Below are 17,554 nucleotides of genomic sequence, written 5' to 3'. Positions count from 1 at the left end.
TAATAAACATAGTCTAATTATAAAACAAATATCAGATTCCGTCTAAAAACTGCAAGACAAATCTTTTGAGTCTAATTAATCCGTCATTAGCATATGTTCGTTACTGTAGCACTTATGGCTAATTATGTACTAATTAGGCTCAAAAGATTCGTCTCACGATTTTCCCCGTAACTGTATAATTAATTTTAATGTTTATGTATATCTGATACTTCATTTAGATTTCGAAAGATTTGATGTGATGTTTTTGAAAACTAAACAGGTCCTTAACTAAAGTGAATGATGCGCTCTAGGGGTGGACAGAAAGTTCGTGGCTCGTTAGCTCGCTCGACTCGTGACAAACTCGGCTCGACTTGACTCGGCTCGTTTTATTTTTCTAACGAGTCGAGCTAGCATTTTAGCTCGTTAGAGATAACGAGCCAGCTGGAGCTGGCTCGTGAGCTGCTCGCGAGCCTAACGAGCTAGTCCAAAGACACAAAATCCACTGGCGTTCATTGATTTCACCCTGGAATGCATGTGTTCAGTACTTTATAGGTTCACCATGTGATTTGTTGGTTCAAACTTTAATATTTAAATACAATTTCATATGATTTGCATGTTTGAAATAAAAATTTGCTTGTATAACCTATTGAAAAATTATTTAGGTTAACTTTTTATGCATGGCTCACAAGCCTAACGAGTCAGCTCGAGCTTTATAACGAGCCGAGCCAAGCTGGGTTTTTAGCTCGTTACGATAACGAGCCGAGCCGAGCCAGCTCATTATCTTAATGAGCTGGACCGAGCCGAGCCGAGCCGGCTCGTTATCCAGCCCTAATGCGCTCTCTCTCTCGATGAACTGTTAGGAAAATAGATAATAATTCGGATCATATCTCTAACCATATCCACCTTAAAACGAATTCTCTTATAGCATAAAAATCATAAATCATCACAAACCTCGCATCAGCGTCAGCCGGGCAGCCGCTTAGGTTCTCTTCGATTTGGAGGAATTTTATAGGAATTTTGAAAGAATTGAACTGTTTACTCTAAAATTCCTGTAAAATTCGTGTGATCCGAAGAAGGCCTTATGGAATTTCGGAGGCTACCCTCTAGAGCGAACGGCTACCACCTCAGGACTCCTCGCTGCTTGCCTTTTGGAAGCACTTCTTTCTCCAGGCTGTTTAGCTATAGCCTTTCTGTGCTCTTTTCTGCTTTCTTGTTTCTGTTGAGGGATTCTCTCTTCCTTCAGTTTAGTTTGTCGGTTTTTTCCGTTACTTGGTCGTGTTTCCGTTTTGTACTCTCTCTCGTTTGCTCTTGATAGATGTGTTCATCATCTGGGAACCCTTCCGCTCCTGTAACGTCGTCAACTCTATACAAGGCACAATCGTTGAATCAGAATTCAACGCGATTAACAGGAAGTGAGATCAGATGGAAAACTTTTAGTATATAAGATAATTCTGTCCATGTCCATTAAACGCATTGTTTAGCAGCATGGGAAACATGTATAAAAATGGATGATTGTTTGAGTGTTTATGGAAAAAAACTAAACAACATATTTGTAAATGAAAAATAATTTATGAATAAAAATTTATATTTCTATTGTTAGTGATATAGAAGTCAAGACTGAAAAATAAACTTTGGTGAAAATCTTAAAAACAACCCCAAATTTAAAGTTAGAATTTTAAATTTAAACCTATAATTATAAACGAAAAGATGCGGCGAAAATATCTAAAATATAGCTAAGGAAACAAAGCATATTGGTCTATCTTATGAAAAAAAATTTAAAAGTAATAACTCTGATTGCCATCTTAAAAAAATAAAATTAATATACGCCATTCCATTTATGTCAAATTTTTTTATGCCATTTATATCATGTTTGGAGACTTCCATATCATCTTCACCGATGGATGCCTTTATAAGTAGTCGGTTTTGGTCGAGCAAAAAAGAAAAAAAAAGAAAGAAAAGCTTTGACGCGTGGTACCGTACGTGGTTGTGGTCAGCGATGGAGGCAGAGTCATCGCCGTGGCAATCAGGGCTGTGCGGTGATCTGCTGGGCCTCGTGCTCCTCCGCCTGACGTCGCACGCCGACCGCGCCCGCCACCGCGCCGTCTGCCGCTCGTGGCGCGCCGCCGCCCGCGGGCTCCCCCCGCTGATGCCGTGGCTCGCGCTCCACGACGGGAGCCTGGTCCACTTCGACGGCAACCCCGTCGGCTGCGCGCCCATCCACTTCGACGGCAACCCCGTCCGCTGCGGGCCGCCCGTCCTGGACGGCGTCGGCGCGGCGAGGTTTCGCCCCGTCAGCGGCGGGCACAGCAGAAACCTGGTCCTCGCGCACGACGGCGGCGGCGGCTGCGGCTGCTCTCTGATGAACCCTCTCTCCGGCGCCGCTCTTCCACTCCCAAACCTCGCCGCCGTCGTCCGCCAGGCGCTCGACGCGTGCCACGTGCAGTCTCTGGCGTACCTACCGAGCCATCCGTATGACGCCGTCGTCCTGTCGTCTCCGGTGGACTCCTCGTCGCCGGACCTCCTCGTCGGCGCAATAATACTGAACCAGGCCGCCGTCGCCATCTCCACTGTTAACGTCTCACTTGAGAGAGAAGCAATCAGGAAGGAACAGCCAAGAGAAAGGAGAGAATACGGAAGAAGGAAGAAGAAGGTTCGAGTTCTGTATTCTGTTCCGATACCCAAACATCGTTCCACGGATTACATTTTATAGGCAATTACATCAGCCAGCTCTTAGGCCTAAAGCCCACTAATTACTAACCCAATCGGGCCCACGATACTTTGGATTAGCCTTTGATGCTCGCTTAGGCCGCGAATCACCAACTGGGCTGCTAACATCCACCTGCAACCGGCACGGCGACGACGCGAGGAGCACCGCTTGGTTCATGGACGACTGGGGAAGAAGACCCTTCAGCTGTGTGAGGGCGACGACCTACGTCGAAGGCATCGCCTTCTTGCACGGGAAGCTCTACGTCCTCACCAGCCAAGAAGGGCTCCACATCCTCGAGCTCGACGGCACGGGGTTTCGCCGGCGCATCGCCGACGACCCGGAGAAGACGACGTACGTCCACGTCGCCGGAGAACTCAATCTCGGCCACAAGATCGTGAGGTACCTGGTGGAGTCTGGCGGGCGGCTGCTGATGGTGCGGTGGTGGGCGAGCAAGCTGCCGCTGCGGCGGAACGCCTACAGGCTCCCCAGCAGGTTCGAGGTCCTGGAGGCGGACGACCTCGCCGGCGGCGGCCGGTGGAAGGCCGTGGACAGCTTGCGTGGCCGGGCGCTCTTCATCGACGGAGCGGGCGCCGCAAGGTCCGTCCTTGCTACGTCCCAGCACGGCGCCGGAGCCCGACAAGATTGCATCTACTTCATGGTGGCGGCGTTTGGTGGTTACCATGGTGACTCCGGCGTGTACGACATGAGAACCGGCGACATCTCGCCGTTGCTGCTGCCGGAGAGGGTCCAGAGGGACATGCCCGACCTACAACGCCTTCACGGCTTGTACCCGACGTGGTTCTTCCCTGCTGATTAACTCTATTTATTTCCTCTGCTTAGGCTGACCATTTATATTACCCAATCTCCCTTAGCAGACTAAGGGGTTGTTTAGATGAAGCTAAACTTTTTAGTCTCATGTCACATCGGATGTTTGAACATTAATTTAAAGTATTAAACATAGACTAATAAAAAACAATTTTACTATTCTACATGCGCCTGATTTTTGGTTGTGCGTCAGTCGATTTGTTGACCGCCCGATGAAACGTGAAGATTCGTGCGCTCAGGGCTGCTGCCAGAGACTTTTTTTTCATCGGCCGACGCGTTTACTCGAAGCCTGCAAACACGTTTAATCCGGGAGGGGAGGGGATCACGTAATGGGAAAAATGGGAATAAATCAGAAATGTGTTTGTTTCTTCCTTTAGAAAAATACTTTACTAAAACTATTTTGCATAGCCTATTCAATGTCTTTTTCCCCCTGATTTTGTGATGATTCTGCATTGCATTCTTTTGTTTTATCCCTCAAAATTTGAATTGAGATTTGTTTGCTCCCTCAAAATTTAATCTAAATTCTGCTATTTACTAGCTCTCATTCATAGCCATCGGTCACCTAAACTTGTTCAATATCTATACGAAACCTGCACATAGTTTAACATAAGTTATAAGAAATGGAAATAAGCAACTTTAGTATAAACATATGCAACTTTAATATAAACTAAGTGTGATAATAGGTTTGAGAAATATTTTGTTTGAGCTTGCACAATTCATATGTTAAACTTGCACATAGCTTACCCTAAAATTGCATAACATGGAAAAGTGCATCTTTTACTATAAATTAAGTGCAACTTTAGTATAGTATATATGAAGTGCAACTTATTGTATAAACATGGCCCGCCCATTAATTCCAAAAGTATAAAAATACAACTACAGAACACATACAACCTGGCCGAACATATATCTAAATTTTGAGGAAAAAATCCAGTACCAAGCCTGACAACAAACTAGCCCAGTAACAAAACCAAATATGTTAAAGTAGTCATTAGTTCGTATTGAAATTTAATATCCATACCTTTGATCTCTATTGAAAAGCTCAAAACCTGAGCCCAAAAAAATTAATATCCATCAGTTTGGCAACTCGCGTGAGGTGAATGACGTCAGATGCAATATCTTATGGTCCAGAATGAATCGACTGACACATTCCAAAAAAACCAGTCACCTGCTTAATAGGCAGGCCCATAAAAAAACTAATTTTATAAATGAGAGCTAATCCATGAGACGAAATTTTTGAGCCTAATTAATCCACAATTAGCAAATGTTTACGGTAGCATCACAAAGGCTAATCATGGATTAATTAGGTTCATTAGATTCGTCTCGTAAATTAGTTCAAGATTATGGATGAGTTTTATTAATAGCCTACCTTTATTATTTATATAAGTGTCTAAACATCCGATGTGACTAGTGACTAAACTTTAGCCCATAGAAACAAACACCCCCTAATTTAGCATGGAGTAAAACCATTACTTTCAGTAACATCTGGGTGCAATTTCAGATCAAGAATTTAGTATCTTATTATTTCGCTAGTTTCTTGATAGTCGTCTTCTTCGTGATAATATATATGTTGTCTAAGTGCTTTTGTTAATTGTGTTTCCTCGTGTAAGATGTTAAGTCTAAGTATACTTTTGCATTTTATGGGTTACGTACATCCTACAATTAAATCCTATTTATGCCAAACATTTCACATATGCCTGGAAGAATTTTGAACTGAGCAAAACAAACCCTGATGCAGTTCACATATGCCTGGAAGAATTTTGAACGGTAGGAAATAAAATATTCACATGATCATGATCCTCACCACAAGAGGCCATTGATCACAATCACACTGGGATAAAAGCAAATAAAAGCAAGGTGCAATTCTGTAAGAACATGCATTAAAATCACAGGAAAAAGATCATAAAAACAGGCATGATTCCTATGCAGCAGTGAACTCTATGCCAGTGGAGTGAAAGGCATCGCCATATCGAATATTTTCAGCATTCAGAAAACCAAAGCTGTACGCAAACAGAGGCAAAGCTCAACAGCATGGTAAGCTTGTGAGTTCTGAATTGATGAAAGAGCAATTTCGATTTGATCTTGCATCAAACAGCTCAAGTAGATCTCATATCACACCTTGATAAAAGTGCACGCAGGCACACAGTTGGCTTAACAGAGTTGTAGCCATGTACTCAAGACTTAACCTAACCCACAGCCTAGGTAGCATGTCCTTTTTAACTAGGTTAATGACCCAGGTGATGATCTGCTAACGATAACTACGAGGATGCCATTTGCGGAGCCACTCACAGGTGTCCTGGGGCGTTCTGGGAAAACTGCATCACTTGCTGCTGTTCTACTAGAGGCAACTCCTGCACCCTCTTGTTGCACTCTGTCAAAAGATCGTTCATCCCGAGATCGGTCGCAGCCTGTACACAGAGAAAATCAGATCAGAAGCACAAACATTTGTCCCAAACAGAGGAATCAGTTAGCCTAACAGGCAACAGCATGTACTCCCTTTTGTAAATGAAAAAAAATGTCATCTAGTACAAAGATTTGTTGCAACTACTTTCTCCGTCTCAAAATACAAACATTTCTAACACTATTTACAGTACAATTTATCACATTAATAACTTCTTTTTTAATATTTTACTCGTTTTATCTCCACATACTCTCGTACTCTTACTCATTCCTCACTATTAAAGGGCATTATAATGTTTCTTCTCAACCTAAATCCCTGCGAAAAAATTTAGAAATACTTGTGTTTTGGGAGGGAGGTACTACATTTGAAAGGTTGGGCAAAATTTTGTCATACAGATCAAATACTAGTTACCATATACAGTATGTTTTTTCTTCATAAGATCTCAGCGAAAAATCGGGCCGTTGGATCGAGATCAAACGGGCTCTGTTCATCTTCTACCTCTAGAACAGTGAACTCTTTCTCTCCCCCCTCTCCGATTAGCTGCAAAACTGTGCCTTCTCCCTCTCCACCGGCGCACCCCGCCGCCTACTCGGTTTCACTCGCCCTCGCCGTCGACCCCTTCCACCGCCGCGCCGCCGGCCGTGGCCTCCCAGTCAATCCTTCTAAGCCTGGAGAACATGAACAGCAGTACACAGCACAGCCCCCTCTTCTCCTACCCCGCCGTGCACCCCGCAACCCAAACCCTAAATCGTGCAGCTGCCATCGCGGTAGCTAGGTTTCCGATCAACGGGAGCAAGACACGTAGAGAGAAGCTAGAGGTTGAAGACGAAGTGCACAAATCCTCAGTGCAAACCACACGAACTCTTGTCTCCTGAATCCTAGTAACGCAGATGCCTCCATCGCCGGATCACCGGAGCGCGTGCCTTGTTGCTTACCCTCACGAGGTGGCCGAGCTCCTCGACGCCCTGGACCCACTCCGCGAAGATGCCGTCCACTCTATGCTGGAGGCCGTCTCTGTCGAGCACCTCGCCGGTGGCGGGGTCCGTGAAGTCCCGGACGGCGACGCGGTACTCCTGCACGGCGCCGTAGACGTCGATCGACGCGATGGTCGGCAGGTCCCAGTTAAACCCCGGCGCGAGCTCCACCAGCCGACGAGCCTGCACCCTGAAGACGACCCCGTCGCCCCCGCGCACCAGCACCGTGGGCACTCCCGCCGCCGCCGCCGCCGCCGCCGCGCCGTCCATCACCGACGCGAGAGAGAGGTGCGGAGCGGACGAGCGGTGAAATGGTGAAGGGAAAGAAAAAATAAGAAAAGAGGTGGTGGGGATGCGGAGAGAGTGAGGGAGGAGAAGCCGAGAAGACTACCCACTTACAGTGGCCCCGCCAAGTTACACCGGGCCCACTTGCAGTCTTGGGTTGGGTTCTCCCTAGAGAAAGCTAAGGACATTCCTAACCCAATGACTAGAATGGTGTCTATAACATTAAATAAGTTGTCATCTAAGATAAAAGATGATGTGATAAGTGAATAAATGAGGAAAAAGAATGAAACCATGTCTTGCATGAGACATAGTTTCTACATAACATTTAAGATATCATGTAAGATAAGTAGCATTAAATTAAAGCATAGAATAGTGGTGTTTGCATTGAAAGAGTAGTATCTAATACTAGTTTCTTGATGATGTGGGGTTTATAAAAACTATATCTAGTGTTATGGGTTAGGAATGCTCTAATAAATATAGCCAAGAAACTGGCTGGCTATAATACTTTTTATAGTGATCTCTTAGTCCATACATATAGTAGTTAGCTCTTCATCATTAATACATGACTCACATGTCACTTTTATAGAGTTTTTTGATTCTTGTGCCCGAGCGGACTAAAAGCTTACAGTTCGTTTACACATTCTCTCATCCACTCTCTCCTCTATATAAGCATTTAGCCAGTTTATAGCCTGCTATTATACGGTATTGTCTAGGAATTTACTATTATAAAGTTAAAAAACCATATTAAAAATACGATAGAAGTATTATGAATTTATACATATGAACTTTGTTTTGTTTTAAAAAAAAACATTGGAACGTAGTTCCAGGAAGCATGCACATTAAAACCGACTAAAAAAAGCTGAAAAAAATTTATAGAGAAGAACAACTTTAATGTTATTGTCATCATGTAACAACAATATTCCATATAAATTTTATACCTATCAAATACTTGTCATTATATAGTATTTACTTTTTAACTTTAACCGCTCCCCATTTTTGCAAAAATATATATTTAAAAGTATACCATATTAACCACCTGTGTTGCCAAAAGACCATATAGGTTTTCGTAATAATAAAGTAGTCGTTCAAAAGTTATTGATGATAAAAAAAATTATAGTAACATCAATGTTCATTATATTAAATCAACGATCAATAATAACGAGTAAATATTAAGGGCGGACGGAGTAACAATTTCTAAAAAAGAAACTTTATGGTTTTATCATACTATGAAATAAATTTTCAAACGGCATGGCTTTGGAATTGAGTAGTATTTCATTGATCCTACTACTGACAAGAATTGGCCATTATTATGGAGATCTACCTTTAAAAAAAAATTCTAAGAGTTCTTCAACGCACAGAACTAATTTCCGTATCGTCTTTGCTTATGCTTATAAGCTAAAACTTAAAATTTTAATTTAAAGTTAATTTTGATATTTTTCATTGTAGTTTATTTTAAAACTTTGGCTCTTAGTTGCTATGAATGCGTGTATAAAAGTTTTATTTATAAATTATTTTTGATTTGTAAATATATTGTTTGACATTTTTCTTTTAAAAACCCAAAAGACTAACGCATAGATACCATAAAAGTGCACCATGATTTTATAACTAACCTCTTTTCTTCCGTGACGCTTTCCATGTTTTAATAGATGATTTTTTGACACACGTTTGATCAAAACGTGTGTAATAATCATTTTTGTAATTGGACTTATTAACATATGTATTTTAACTGTAACTTAATTTTTTTTATAGATTTATGTAAAATTTTTAAATAAGACGAACGATCAAACATATGAAAAAATATTAACGATGTCATCTGTTAAAATAAAAATCCAGAGGAAAGGTATAACCAGTATCTCTATTAACTACCAGTACTGTACCCCAGTAGCATCAAAATACGACCAATTGGATTATCCATTAATAGCCAAGTTGGCATGCACTGGCACCATCAGGGCCAAACTTCTCTCATAATTTCGCCAAACTTCTCTCAGAATTCGTAGTTCAGCAGCATACGATGTGGCTAATCTATCTATCTACACCACATTGAGAACCAATACCACCTCAAACTCCAAGTATCACAATAGGCGAGATGGAATAACCAAAATGCTAGCGATGGTTATCATCAGGAAGGAAGGTAGTTAGCGGAGGCGGAGGATGTCTTGGTTGTTGCGCTGGAGCTCTTGCTCCTCATCCGGCGTCATGCCGACATCGGTGATGCCGAGGAGCTGCTTGACCTCCCCCACGGTGCGTCCCTTCACCAGGTCCGCCGTCATCTGCGCACACAGGTCTCTCAGCCCGTAGATTCCCAGCGTCCACGCAGCCTGCAATCATCATCAACATGCTCACAGAATGCCACAGACCATGTAATCTCACACCAGAAAACATTGATCTTCGGAGGTTTTGGTGCCATGTGTTGCTTGCTTACTAAACAGTTAGCTTGTGCAGCAAATCAGATGGATATACACAGGTGGCGTGCAACGCAGCAACTGTGCTAGCATGCATGATTCCAAGCTAGAGAGTACTCTGTGGAGACATCAGACATGACCAAGACTATTGACCATATATATGCAACATCCAAGTACAGAACAGGCAGAAGATTATAACACAAACATCATCAACACTACCTTTCTAAGGATCATGCTAGATTCCTTGCAATCCTTATTATCACTAACGCATCATGCAGGGGTTTTTGTCATCAAACTTGAAAATCAGTCCCTGACCAACAATTGCTACTACCTGAGGCACTGCACATACCGTACAATTTACCATTTCACCAACACAAATGCTCCCTCTTTATTTTAATATATGTTATTGATTTTTTATATACATTTGATTATTCATCCTATCGGTATCGAGAAGACTAACAGACTTATTCTTTGTTTGTTGTGATTGGATTTATTAACAAATAATTATAACTTAAATTTTTATATATTTAAAAGTTTTTCACAAATTATTTTTTTTTGCAAATACGTTGTTTGACAATCGCCCTCTAAGATTTGATGCAGCAATGCGCGGATATCTTCCAGTTAATCAACAGTAGTTAACAGTTAACACTGACAAATCAATGCTAACACACTCGATTGCTACTTACAGTCAACAGCATACACTAATCTAACATGCTTAATTCTATGTTAACAAATTAAGTACCGGACTCCTCTGGATGGTGGGGAATTTTACCACCCTGCCTGGTTAGAAATTTTTTGAACTAGTTGGTGTGAAAAATCCAACAAAGCATCCAAGTTGAGCACTCATTTAGTCATTTGGAATCCACTACTGATCCAACCCAAAGCACCAGCAGAAGCAAGTACCATAGGTGCATCAAGGGGAGCCAAAATCAAATGGGGGGCAAATATAATCAATCAAGCAGCGCAGCGCGGGCCGGGACGCATGGATCAGCGAGAGCGACCGATCGAGGATATCAATCAATTACCAGGAAGAGGTCATGGAGCGTGTCGGTGTCGGTGACCACCTTCTCCATGAACTCGAGGCCCCACGCGGCGATGTCCGGCACGGCGTCGTCGTCGCCCCGCTCGTACTGCGCGTGGACCCGCCTGTAGTCGTCGAGGAGGCCGAAGATGCGCTCGGAGCGGATGAAGGGGGCGTCGACCGGGTACCCCATGGGGAGCTGCTCCGTGATGCTGGTGTCCGCGAGGTACACCTGGCCGTCCTGGAACTGCAGCCTCAGGTCCGGCGCCGCCGCCTCCTCCTCCGCCATCGCCGCCTCCGGGTCGTGCTACCCGCAAGCTTGCAGAAGAAGGAAGAGATGGAGACGAGGCTTGCAGGAGAAGGGAGAGACCTAGGAGCAGAGTCGGCCCAGCAAGGCCCGGTTATACTTAATGGGCCATGGGACAACAGAAAAGGAAGAGGAAGAAACTTAGAGAAAGGCTTTTTTTTTTTCCTTTCAACAGAAATTACAAATAGTTCTGAAAATGAAAAAAATACAAATAATTTGACAAAATATATCAAAAAGAATTTATGATAGTGTACCACAAAATTGCAGATGGATTTACGCCTTGTTTAGTTCCTAATTTTTTTCCCCAAAAATATCACATTAAATCTTTGGATACATGTATGGAGCATTAAATATAGAAAAAAAACTAATTGTACAGTTGGGTAAGAATCGCGAGACGAATCTTTTAAAACTAATTAATCCATAATTAGCTGTAAGTGCTACAGTAATCTATATATGCTAACGATGGATTAATTATGCTCAAAAGATTCATCTTGTGATTTTCAGGTGAGTTATGAAATTAGTTTTTTCATTCGTGTAACAAAATCCTTTCTAACATCCGATCAAATATTCGATGTGACACCCAACAATTTTCTTTTCATGAACTAAACACGACCTTAATATGGTGTTATCACAAAACCAAGTTCACCAACAAACAAGTGCTCCCATACCTTGTCAGTAGACATGCATCTCAGTAGTTTTCCTAAGGAAAACAAATAAATCCATTTATTCTTTCCTCAAAAGTGTCAATTCAATGTATTTCTGTCAGTTCATACATGCCATATAATTACAAGTGCCAGGCCATCTTCAGTGGTCAGGCTCACAAAAATTGTAAGAGAAGTGAGGCCTCAAGAAGAGCCCGCATGCAGTACATGTTATCTCAAATAGATACACGTAATTACACTTAAGAAACTCTCAAGAAAGAGGGGGTGGAAAAAAAATGAACAGCATAGGCATACATACACCAGAATAGAATACACACCATGACCAACAAATATACATGTATAGTATATACTCAATCTATGCACACAGATAGGAGCTTGGGCAGGTTAGTGATCCATCTCCGTTGCAATCAAATATTTTTGCCGGTTGATGAAATAGGCTTCATTTGTTTCCCTGATGCTGTCCCTTTGCCTGAAGAGTTGATGACATGGCTCGTAGCCTGTCGGTGACCTCGGTGAATGAGGGGCGGATGTCAGGATCCGCTGACCAGCATTGCTCCATCAGTTTTCGCCATTCAGGCTCGCAGTTTTTGGGTATCAGAGGCCGAAGAGTGTTGTTGACGATACCGCCTTTTCACAATAAACCATGCGACTTATATCAAGGGGGATTATTGCATATTCAGAATATTTTCGATGATGAGAACATGAAAGCTGATGAAGAGTTGTCTGTTGTAATCATCTTGATCTCATTTGTAGATCAATACTGGAATGTAATCAAAACAATAAATGGGTGATTTAGATATACCTATTATAGCGCCACAGTGCATATTTGCATAGGGTTCCTCACCAGTCAAGATCTCCCATAGAGCTATCCCAAAGGAGAACACATCCACCTACATGCCTCCAGTACTTGTCAGACACACAAAGATTATACATGATTACAAGCAAACAATGATCACGAGTCTAATGAAATACTTCACCTTTTCAGACACTCGGCTGCTGCTTCCATTCAAAAGCTCAGGCGCCATCCATGGAAGAGTGCCCCGTACACCACCAGAAACTAATGTGTTGCGCTTAATTCTTGACAGTCCAAAGTCTCCAACCTAACTCAGTTAGTCACAAATTATTAATGGAACATATCAGTGACATCAAAGTTAGAAGGTGAAGAATTAAGGTGAGATGTTTTCTGCTTATTGACAACTTTTTAATAATTCGCTCAATGCCGTGTGGATAGAAGTACCTTGCAGATTGGCCTCTGAGGATCTCTCAAATTAACAAGTAAATTGTCGCATTTCAAATCAAAATGGACTATGCTTCTGGAGTGCAAATATTCCATTCCAAATGCCGCATCCATAGCAATAATGAGCCTTTTCCGACGATCGAGCATTCTGCAGAGATCTAGCAAACAGTAAGATCCTTGTGCAGAGTGGAAAACACTGAACAGGAACATACGCAACTCACCTGTCCTTCCTTAAAAGAACATTCCTTAGTGATCCATTTACCATGAACTCTGTCACAGTTGCCAATGTTCCTCCAGTTCCATCAGGAACCACACCATAGAAAGCAACAACATTTGGATGATGCAACTTTGAAAGAATTTTTGCTTCCCTCCAAAAGTCTTTGGTCTGTAGAGAAAACCATGTTGATGTCACGTTCAGCAAAAGAAAATGATAATGCATTCTGTCAAGAAGTCCTCAATTCCAACAATCATATCGGTAGTCAGGGTGCTTAAACATGCAGTGATAAGTAAAAGCAGACAATATTACTTTTATAGCCAACAAAGCAATAACGATATGTCTGTAGCCAACATGCTTCTGTCAAGTTTTCATTTTGCATGACTAGGTAAGCTGTCAAATGACTAAAAAGGGTGATGCCAAAGCTACTCACAAGCTTCTCCTGTTCAGATGATCTCCCAGCAAAACAGCTTTTCTTAATTCGTTTTATAGCAACATCAGTTCCTCGCCACTTCCCATGATATACTGTTCCAAATGTGCCAGATCCCAATTCACGTAGCTCCTCAAGGTCAGCATTTCTTATGATCTAATAATAAAAATCAAGCCAACAACATACATTTATGACTTGCATATTATAAATAAACATGATGAAGCTGTTATTTCATGAATAAAATAACAATATTGCTAGAAGAGTACTATAATTGTTTAGAAAATGCAGAGCGAGAGAACTAGACCTGCAAGCCATACATGCTGGCTTCCAGTTCGGCAACTGCAGCATCACTTATGGATCCATCCGCAGCTGGTTCATCATCATGATCCTACGATTACAAATAACAAACATGATTCACTCAGCCACTCAAATGGTTCATGTGCTCAATATATAACATATAATAATACCTCATTAGCTAACTCTGGCCCATCACTCTTAGCATCATCATCCTTCAGTGATGAAATAATAGCTTGTTGCCGTTCTTCAGCTGCCACTTCAACATGAGGAATGAGTGGTCTGGATGACGGAATGCCTAAAGGCACATTATTAGTCACATCCTCAACTATAACAGGTGCCTCCATCTGGACATTGTTGTACATTCTGTCATTCAGTTTCATGCTTTCATTATCAATGAAGGTGGGATCAAATCCATTCACTACATGGCTGCAGGCAATATTGCACTCGAGAGGGACCTCTCTGCTTGAAACACACACAGGAGATGGATTCTGAGATGACGGCAAATTTGCACTCACATCAGAGTTACTAATGCCAATAAGTGGAGAGATATCCAAGCCATAGTTATGCACGGATGACTGGTCCACCTTTCCATTTTGATATACACTAGATTCTCTATTTGCCATAGATATTTGGGAGGTAAAAGCATCAAAAGGATTTATGGGCAAGCTTGCATGGGGTACTGGAGCAACTTTATCGTACCCATACACACAGCCAGTAGTTCCATAATCTGCACCAGCACCTCCTGAATTCAAATTGTCTATCTGAGATCCACGAGCTGAATTCTCTACTTGGGACCCAACAGAACATTCATTGACAAAATGATCAGTAGCAGGTATTGATGTTGGGACTGAGCTTTCTAGAGCATCTAATTCATCCGATGATATGGTTGGAGCACGTGCATGACAGGAATTGAACCCTGTATCAACAAAGCCGAACCGGGGAGTAACATTTGGACCTGCCCTGTTTTCCTGATGATAAGGCTTATCCTGCTGTTGAACAGTAGAACCACCATCATGACCTTTTCTGACATTACTGGATAAACTATCTTGTTGGTAATGTATTGTTGGTTCTACACTGGCTGCACCAACAATGCCTTGATTATATGGTTGGTCAGTATGATTAGAAACAAGGCATTTTGGTTCTTCTGTTCGAGCAACATCAGCTGGCTTAACACGCACAAAATCTGGCTTAGTCACACTTAATTTTCTCTCTGGCTCCTTGGTTTGATATATTTCTTGGGAAATTGGTGCTATGTGGGAATCAGCAGCTGATGACAAGTTGGCTGCAAGTACTTGTTTGCGGTCTTTCAGCAAAGGATCCGAGAAGGCATGAGTCATGCCTTCTGCAGACAAGACTGAATTTTCTGGATGAATGGATACCTTTTCAGAATAGAAGGGTGTTTGCACAGGAATAGGCATATCATAGTTGGTGAGTGAACTCAAGCCACTCTCGTTTTGAGGCATGCCCAAGTCTTTTACCTGGTTTTGAATGTGAAAATGGTGTGGGGAAGTTCCAGCTCCAATACCTGTTTCTGTATCATTTTGCTTCTTATGTTGATGGTCAGGAAGCATTGTTTCCAAATTTGACCCATTGTAAACTTCACTTGTGTCCTCATGTTCTTGGTTCAATGTTGATTTCTCTGCAGATAACCGCATCCTTGATTTTTTCATGGTCCTCTGCCGATTTAAGTTTGGGGAGGAAGTCATTGATGACTCAGCTACTGTTTGGTGTGTGAATGGAGAAATGAAAAACTGAGATGGGGCCTCATTTACAGTATATCCTCCCAAAGCTTTAGCTCCACTTTCTCTATCTGTTTGACAGACAGGTGTGTCTCTGCAAGGTAGTGGAGAATTATCCAAATGATGGCTTGATTGGCTCAGCAAATTGTTACCGCTGATGCTCTTCTTCAGTTGGGCCAGATTGTTCACAGCAACCACAAACTGATATTCTGGTTCACTCTCTAAGCTTCTTGAGTCCAATGATGAATCCTCACATTCAGTTTGTGACACAAGAAATATCCGAAGTCTAGGTGAGGAATTGGCCCTTTCAAGGCTGCTGTATTCTTCCATCATATTCTGAAGATCCTCATCGCATGAAAGAGATATCAATGCATCAAGATCCTCGTCAGGAAGCTGATACTTTATGGTGTGGGGCTGATTGTAGATTTTAAGGGTTTTCTGCACAAGTTCATTCCATGAGAAGTTTCTGGGTATTGAGATGAGACGTGTTTCTCCGCCAACATATCTGAGCTTGCTGTCACTTGGCCTAGGCATAATTTTTCCACCAAAGCTACACATGAACTTGGCTTTTCCAAACTGTGAATGTGGACTTTCACACGAAATAGACGTATCTTGCAGATTATCACTTGAAACTTCGGCTGATTTAAGCCCATTCTCAGGGGTTATGTTCCTCATATGCACTGAATTTGTTGGATCCAAAGCACATTTCATTGGTAAACCAGTACTCGAGACATCAGAAAGGTTCTCGGAGTCAAACCTACTAAGACCAAGAATTTTAGTCAGATCTTCATAGGCCACATTCAAGTTTTTCTTGCTACTGGACCCAACCTGGTTATTCATTTTCGTTGAACGCAAACGAAATGAAGGGCTGTGCTGGAAGCTCCTTCCTGATCAGCACAGGCTTGATTAACACCGACCACAAATGATGTCCTTCCACTTAGCTTTGAAATCCTAATCTCTAAAGCATGATCACCTTCGAATATCGAACCATTCATCTCTTTAGACCACACCGGTTCTTACTCACCTAATCTAGACCTTGCCTCTTTTGTTTTTCCATATAACCGAGCTCATCACCTAGCTGCAATAAAAATCGAAGGTAACAAAATTAACATCGCTTTGCGGATGCCTGGAATTAATTGAACTACGAGATTCTAGCAATCTACAGTTTCCATAAAGAGATTATCATTTCCATTTCCTACACGTGATAAGATCACTAGTTGCAACAAGTTTGCATTTCCTAGACCAAAACATAAATAACCAAGCAAACAATAAATATATCGCAGGGAAAGGAAATGATCAGAGGATGACGCAATGGACCGAACCGCATCAACAATTTGACATTGCAAGCTTGCAACCGCACCAAAATAGAGGGCAGCAGCGATCAACCAATTAGGGATCACTCCCAACCGGAAAAAAAAACCGCGATGAACAGTACACGGAGATCCCCACCTCGTCCGCCCGCGCGCACGAATCAGCAGCGAAATCCACAAAAAGCGGAAGGAATCCGCGCGGAACCACGCACCTGATCCTCCTCCCCCTCCTCTAGGCCGATCCGCGCAACGGCCCGGGCCGATTCATCCGCGGGATTTGCTCCTTGGAAGAAGAAGGATCCATTGATTCATCCGCGGAGGCGATCGCGAGGAAGCTCGAATCAGGTGCAGCAACGCCAATGACTCATTGATAAGGAAACGATTTTTTTTCTGGTTTTTTTGGTGGATTAATTTGGGATTTTGGCGGTGGAGAGAGAGGGAGGAAAGGGAGGGAAGGAAGGAGAGCGAAATGGCACGGCGGCAGCGAACGCGAGGGGAGGGGAAACGCGGCAGGAACGGGAACGGGAACGGGAAACGGAACGGAGGCACGAACCGCCCCCGTTCCAGAGAACTTTTTGGTTGGCTCTTTTCATTTTTTTCTTTTGTTTTTCTAACCTCTAAAATAATTTGGTTGGGTTTTGCCGGCAAAACGAGGGAACCACGTGGAAGAGGCGGTGACCCGATTACTTTACTTACACCGGTGGAGATGACCAAGAAAATATGTTTTTATTTAAAGTGTAATACAGATGTAAATGTGTCGGATA

General features: G+C 42.5%; 3 protein-coding genes across 5 annotated transcripts; all 3 read right to left on the bottom strand.

Annotated features, from left to right (window-relative positions):
* Window positions 1–5,442: 5,442 nt before the first annotated feature.
* Window positions 5,443–7,156, bottom strand: LOC107305446. Its single transcript, XM_015843126.1, has 2 exons — window positions 6,848–7,156; window positions 5,443–5,919 (listed from the first exon to the last, which is right to left on the bottom strand). The coding sequence occupies exons 1-2, from the start codon at window positions 7,154–7,156 to the stop codon at window positions 5,797–5,799; spliced, it is 432 nt and encodes a 143-aa protein (XP_015698612.1). The 3' UTR covers window positions 5,443–5,796.
* Window positions 7,157–8,985: 1,829 nt separating this feature from the next.
* Window positions 8,986–10,954, bottom strand: LOC102702906. Its single transcript, XM_006664639.3, has 2 exons — window positions 10,599–10,954; window positions 8,986–9,489 (listed from the first exon to the last, which is right to left on the bottom strand). The coding sequence occupies exons 1-2, from the start codon at window positions 10,881–10,883 to the stop codon at window positions 9,307–9,309; spliced, it is 468 nt and encodes a 155-aa protein (XP_006664702.1). The 5' UTR covers window positions 10,884–10,954; the 3' UTR covers window positions 8,986–9,306.
* A 652-nt stretch (window positions 10,955–11,606) lies between these two features.
* LOC102712766 lies at window positions 11,607–17,267 on the bottom strand. Of its 3 annotated transcripts, none has more exons than XM_006664096.2 (9): window positions 17,003–17,267; window positions 13,912–16,558; window positions 13,749–13,832; window positions 13,448–13,600; window positions 13,022–13,185; window positions 12,801–12,948; window positions 12,541–12,663; window positions 12,366–12,453; window positions 11,607–12,190 (listed from the first exon to the last, which is right to left on the bottom strand). In XM_006664096.2, exons 2-9 carry the CDS (start codon window positions 16,318–16,320, stop codon window positions 12,003–12,005), a joined length of 3,357 nt encoding a protein of 1,118 aa, XP_006664159.1. In that variant the 5' UTR covers window positions 16,321–16,558; window positions 17,003–17,267; the 3' UTR covers window positions 11,607–12,002. The 3 variants fall into 3 exon arrangements, 2 of the variants coding, with proteins under 2 accessions (XP_006664159.1, XP_015698717.1); XM_015843231.1 differs by having other exon boundaries at window positions 16,930–17,018; XR_423995.2 differs by having other exon boundaries at window positions 11,989–12,190; window positions 12,801–12,958.
* Between the last annotated feature and the right edge of the window lie 287 nt (window positions 17,268–17,554).

This window comes from Oryza brachyantha, chromosome 12 (assembly GCF_000231095.2).
Source record: "Oryza brachyantha chromosome 12, ObraRS2, whole genome shotgun sequence".
Taxonomy (NCBI): domain Eukaryota; kingdom Viridiplantae; phylum Streptophyta; class Magnoliopsida; order Poales; family Poaceae; genus Oryza; species Oryza brachyantha.
Note: the sequence above shows the minus strand (reverse complement) of the source record. Positions and strands in the feature narration are given on the sequence as shown.

What these genes read in the sequence shown, in the direction of transcription:
- LOC107305446 (XM_015843126.1), bottom strand. Translation starts at nt 7,156, where the DNA reads ATGGACGGCGCGGCGGCGGCGGCGGCGGCGGCGGGAGTGCCCACGGTG. An exon ending in AGCTCGGCCACCTCGTGAGG is followed by an intron (nt 5,920 to 6,847) that starts GTAAGCAACAAG and finishes CTCTGTGTACAG; the next exon opens with GCTGCGACCGATCTCGGGAT.
- LOC102702906 (XM_006664639.3), bottom strand. Translation starts at nt 10,883, where the DNA reads ATGGCGGAGGAGGAGGCGGCGGCGCCGGACCTGAGGCTGCAGTTCCAG. An exon ending in CGCTCCATGACCTCTTCCTG is followed by an intron (nt 9,490 to 10,598) that starts GTAATTGATTGA and finishes TGATGATTGCAG; the next exon opens with GCTGCGTGGACGCTGGGAAT.
- LOC102712766 (XM_006664096.2), bottom strand. Translation starts at nt 16,320, where the DNA reads ATGAATAACCAGGTTGGGTCCAGTAGCAAGAAAAACTTGAATGTGGCC. An exon ending in CCAGCATGTATGGCTTGCAG is followed by an intron (nt 13,601 to 13,748) that starts GTCTAGTTCTCT and finishes TTTTATTATTAG; the next exon opens with ATCATAAGAAATGCTGACCT. An exon ending in GCAGCCGAGTGTCTGAAAAG is followed by an intron (nt 12,454 to 12,540) that starts GTGAAGTATTTC and finishes GGAGGCATGTAG; the next exon opens with GTGGATGTGTTCTCCTTTGG.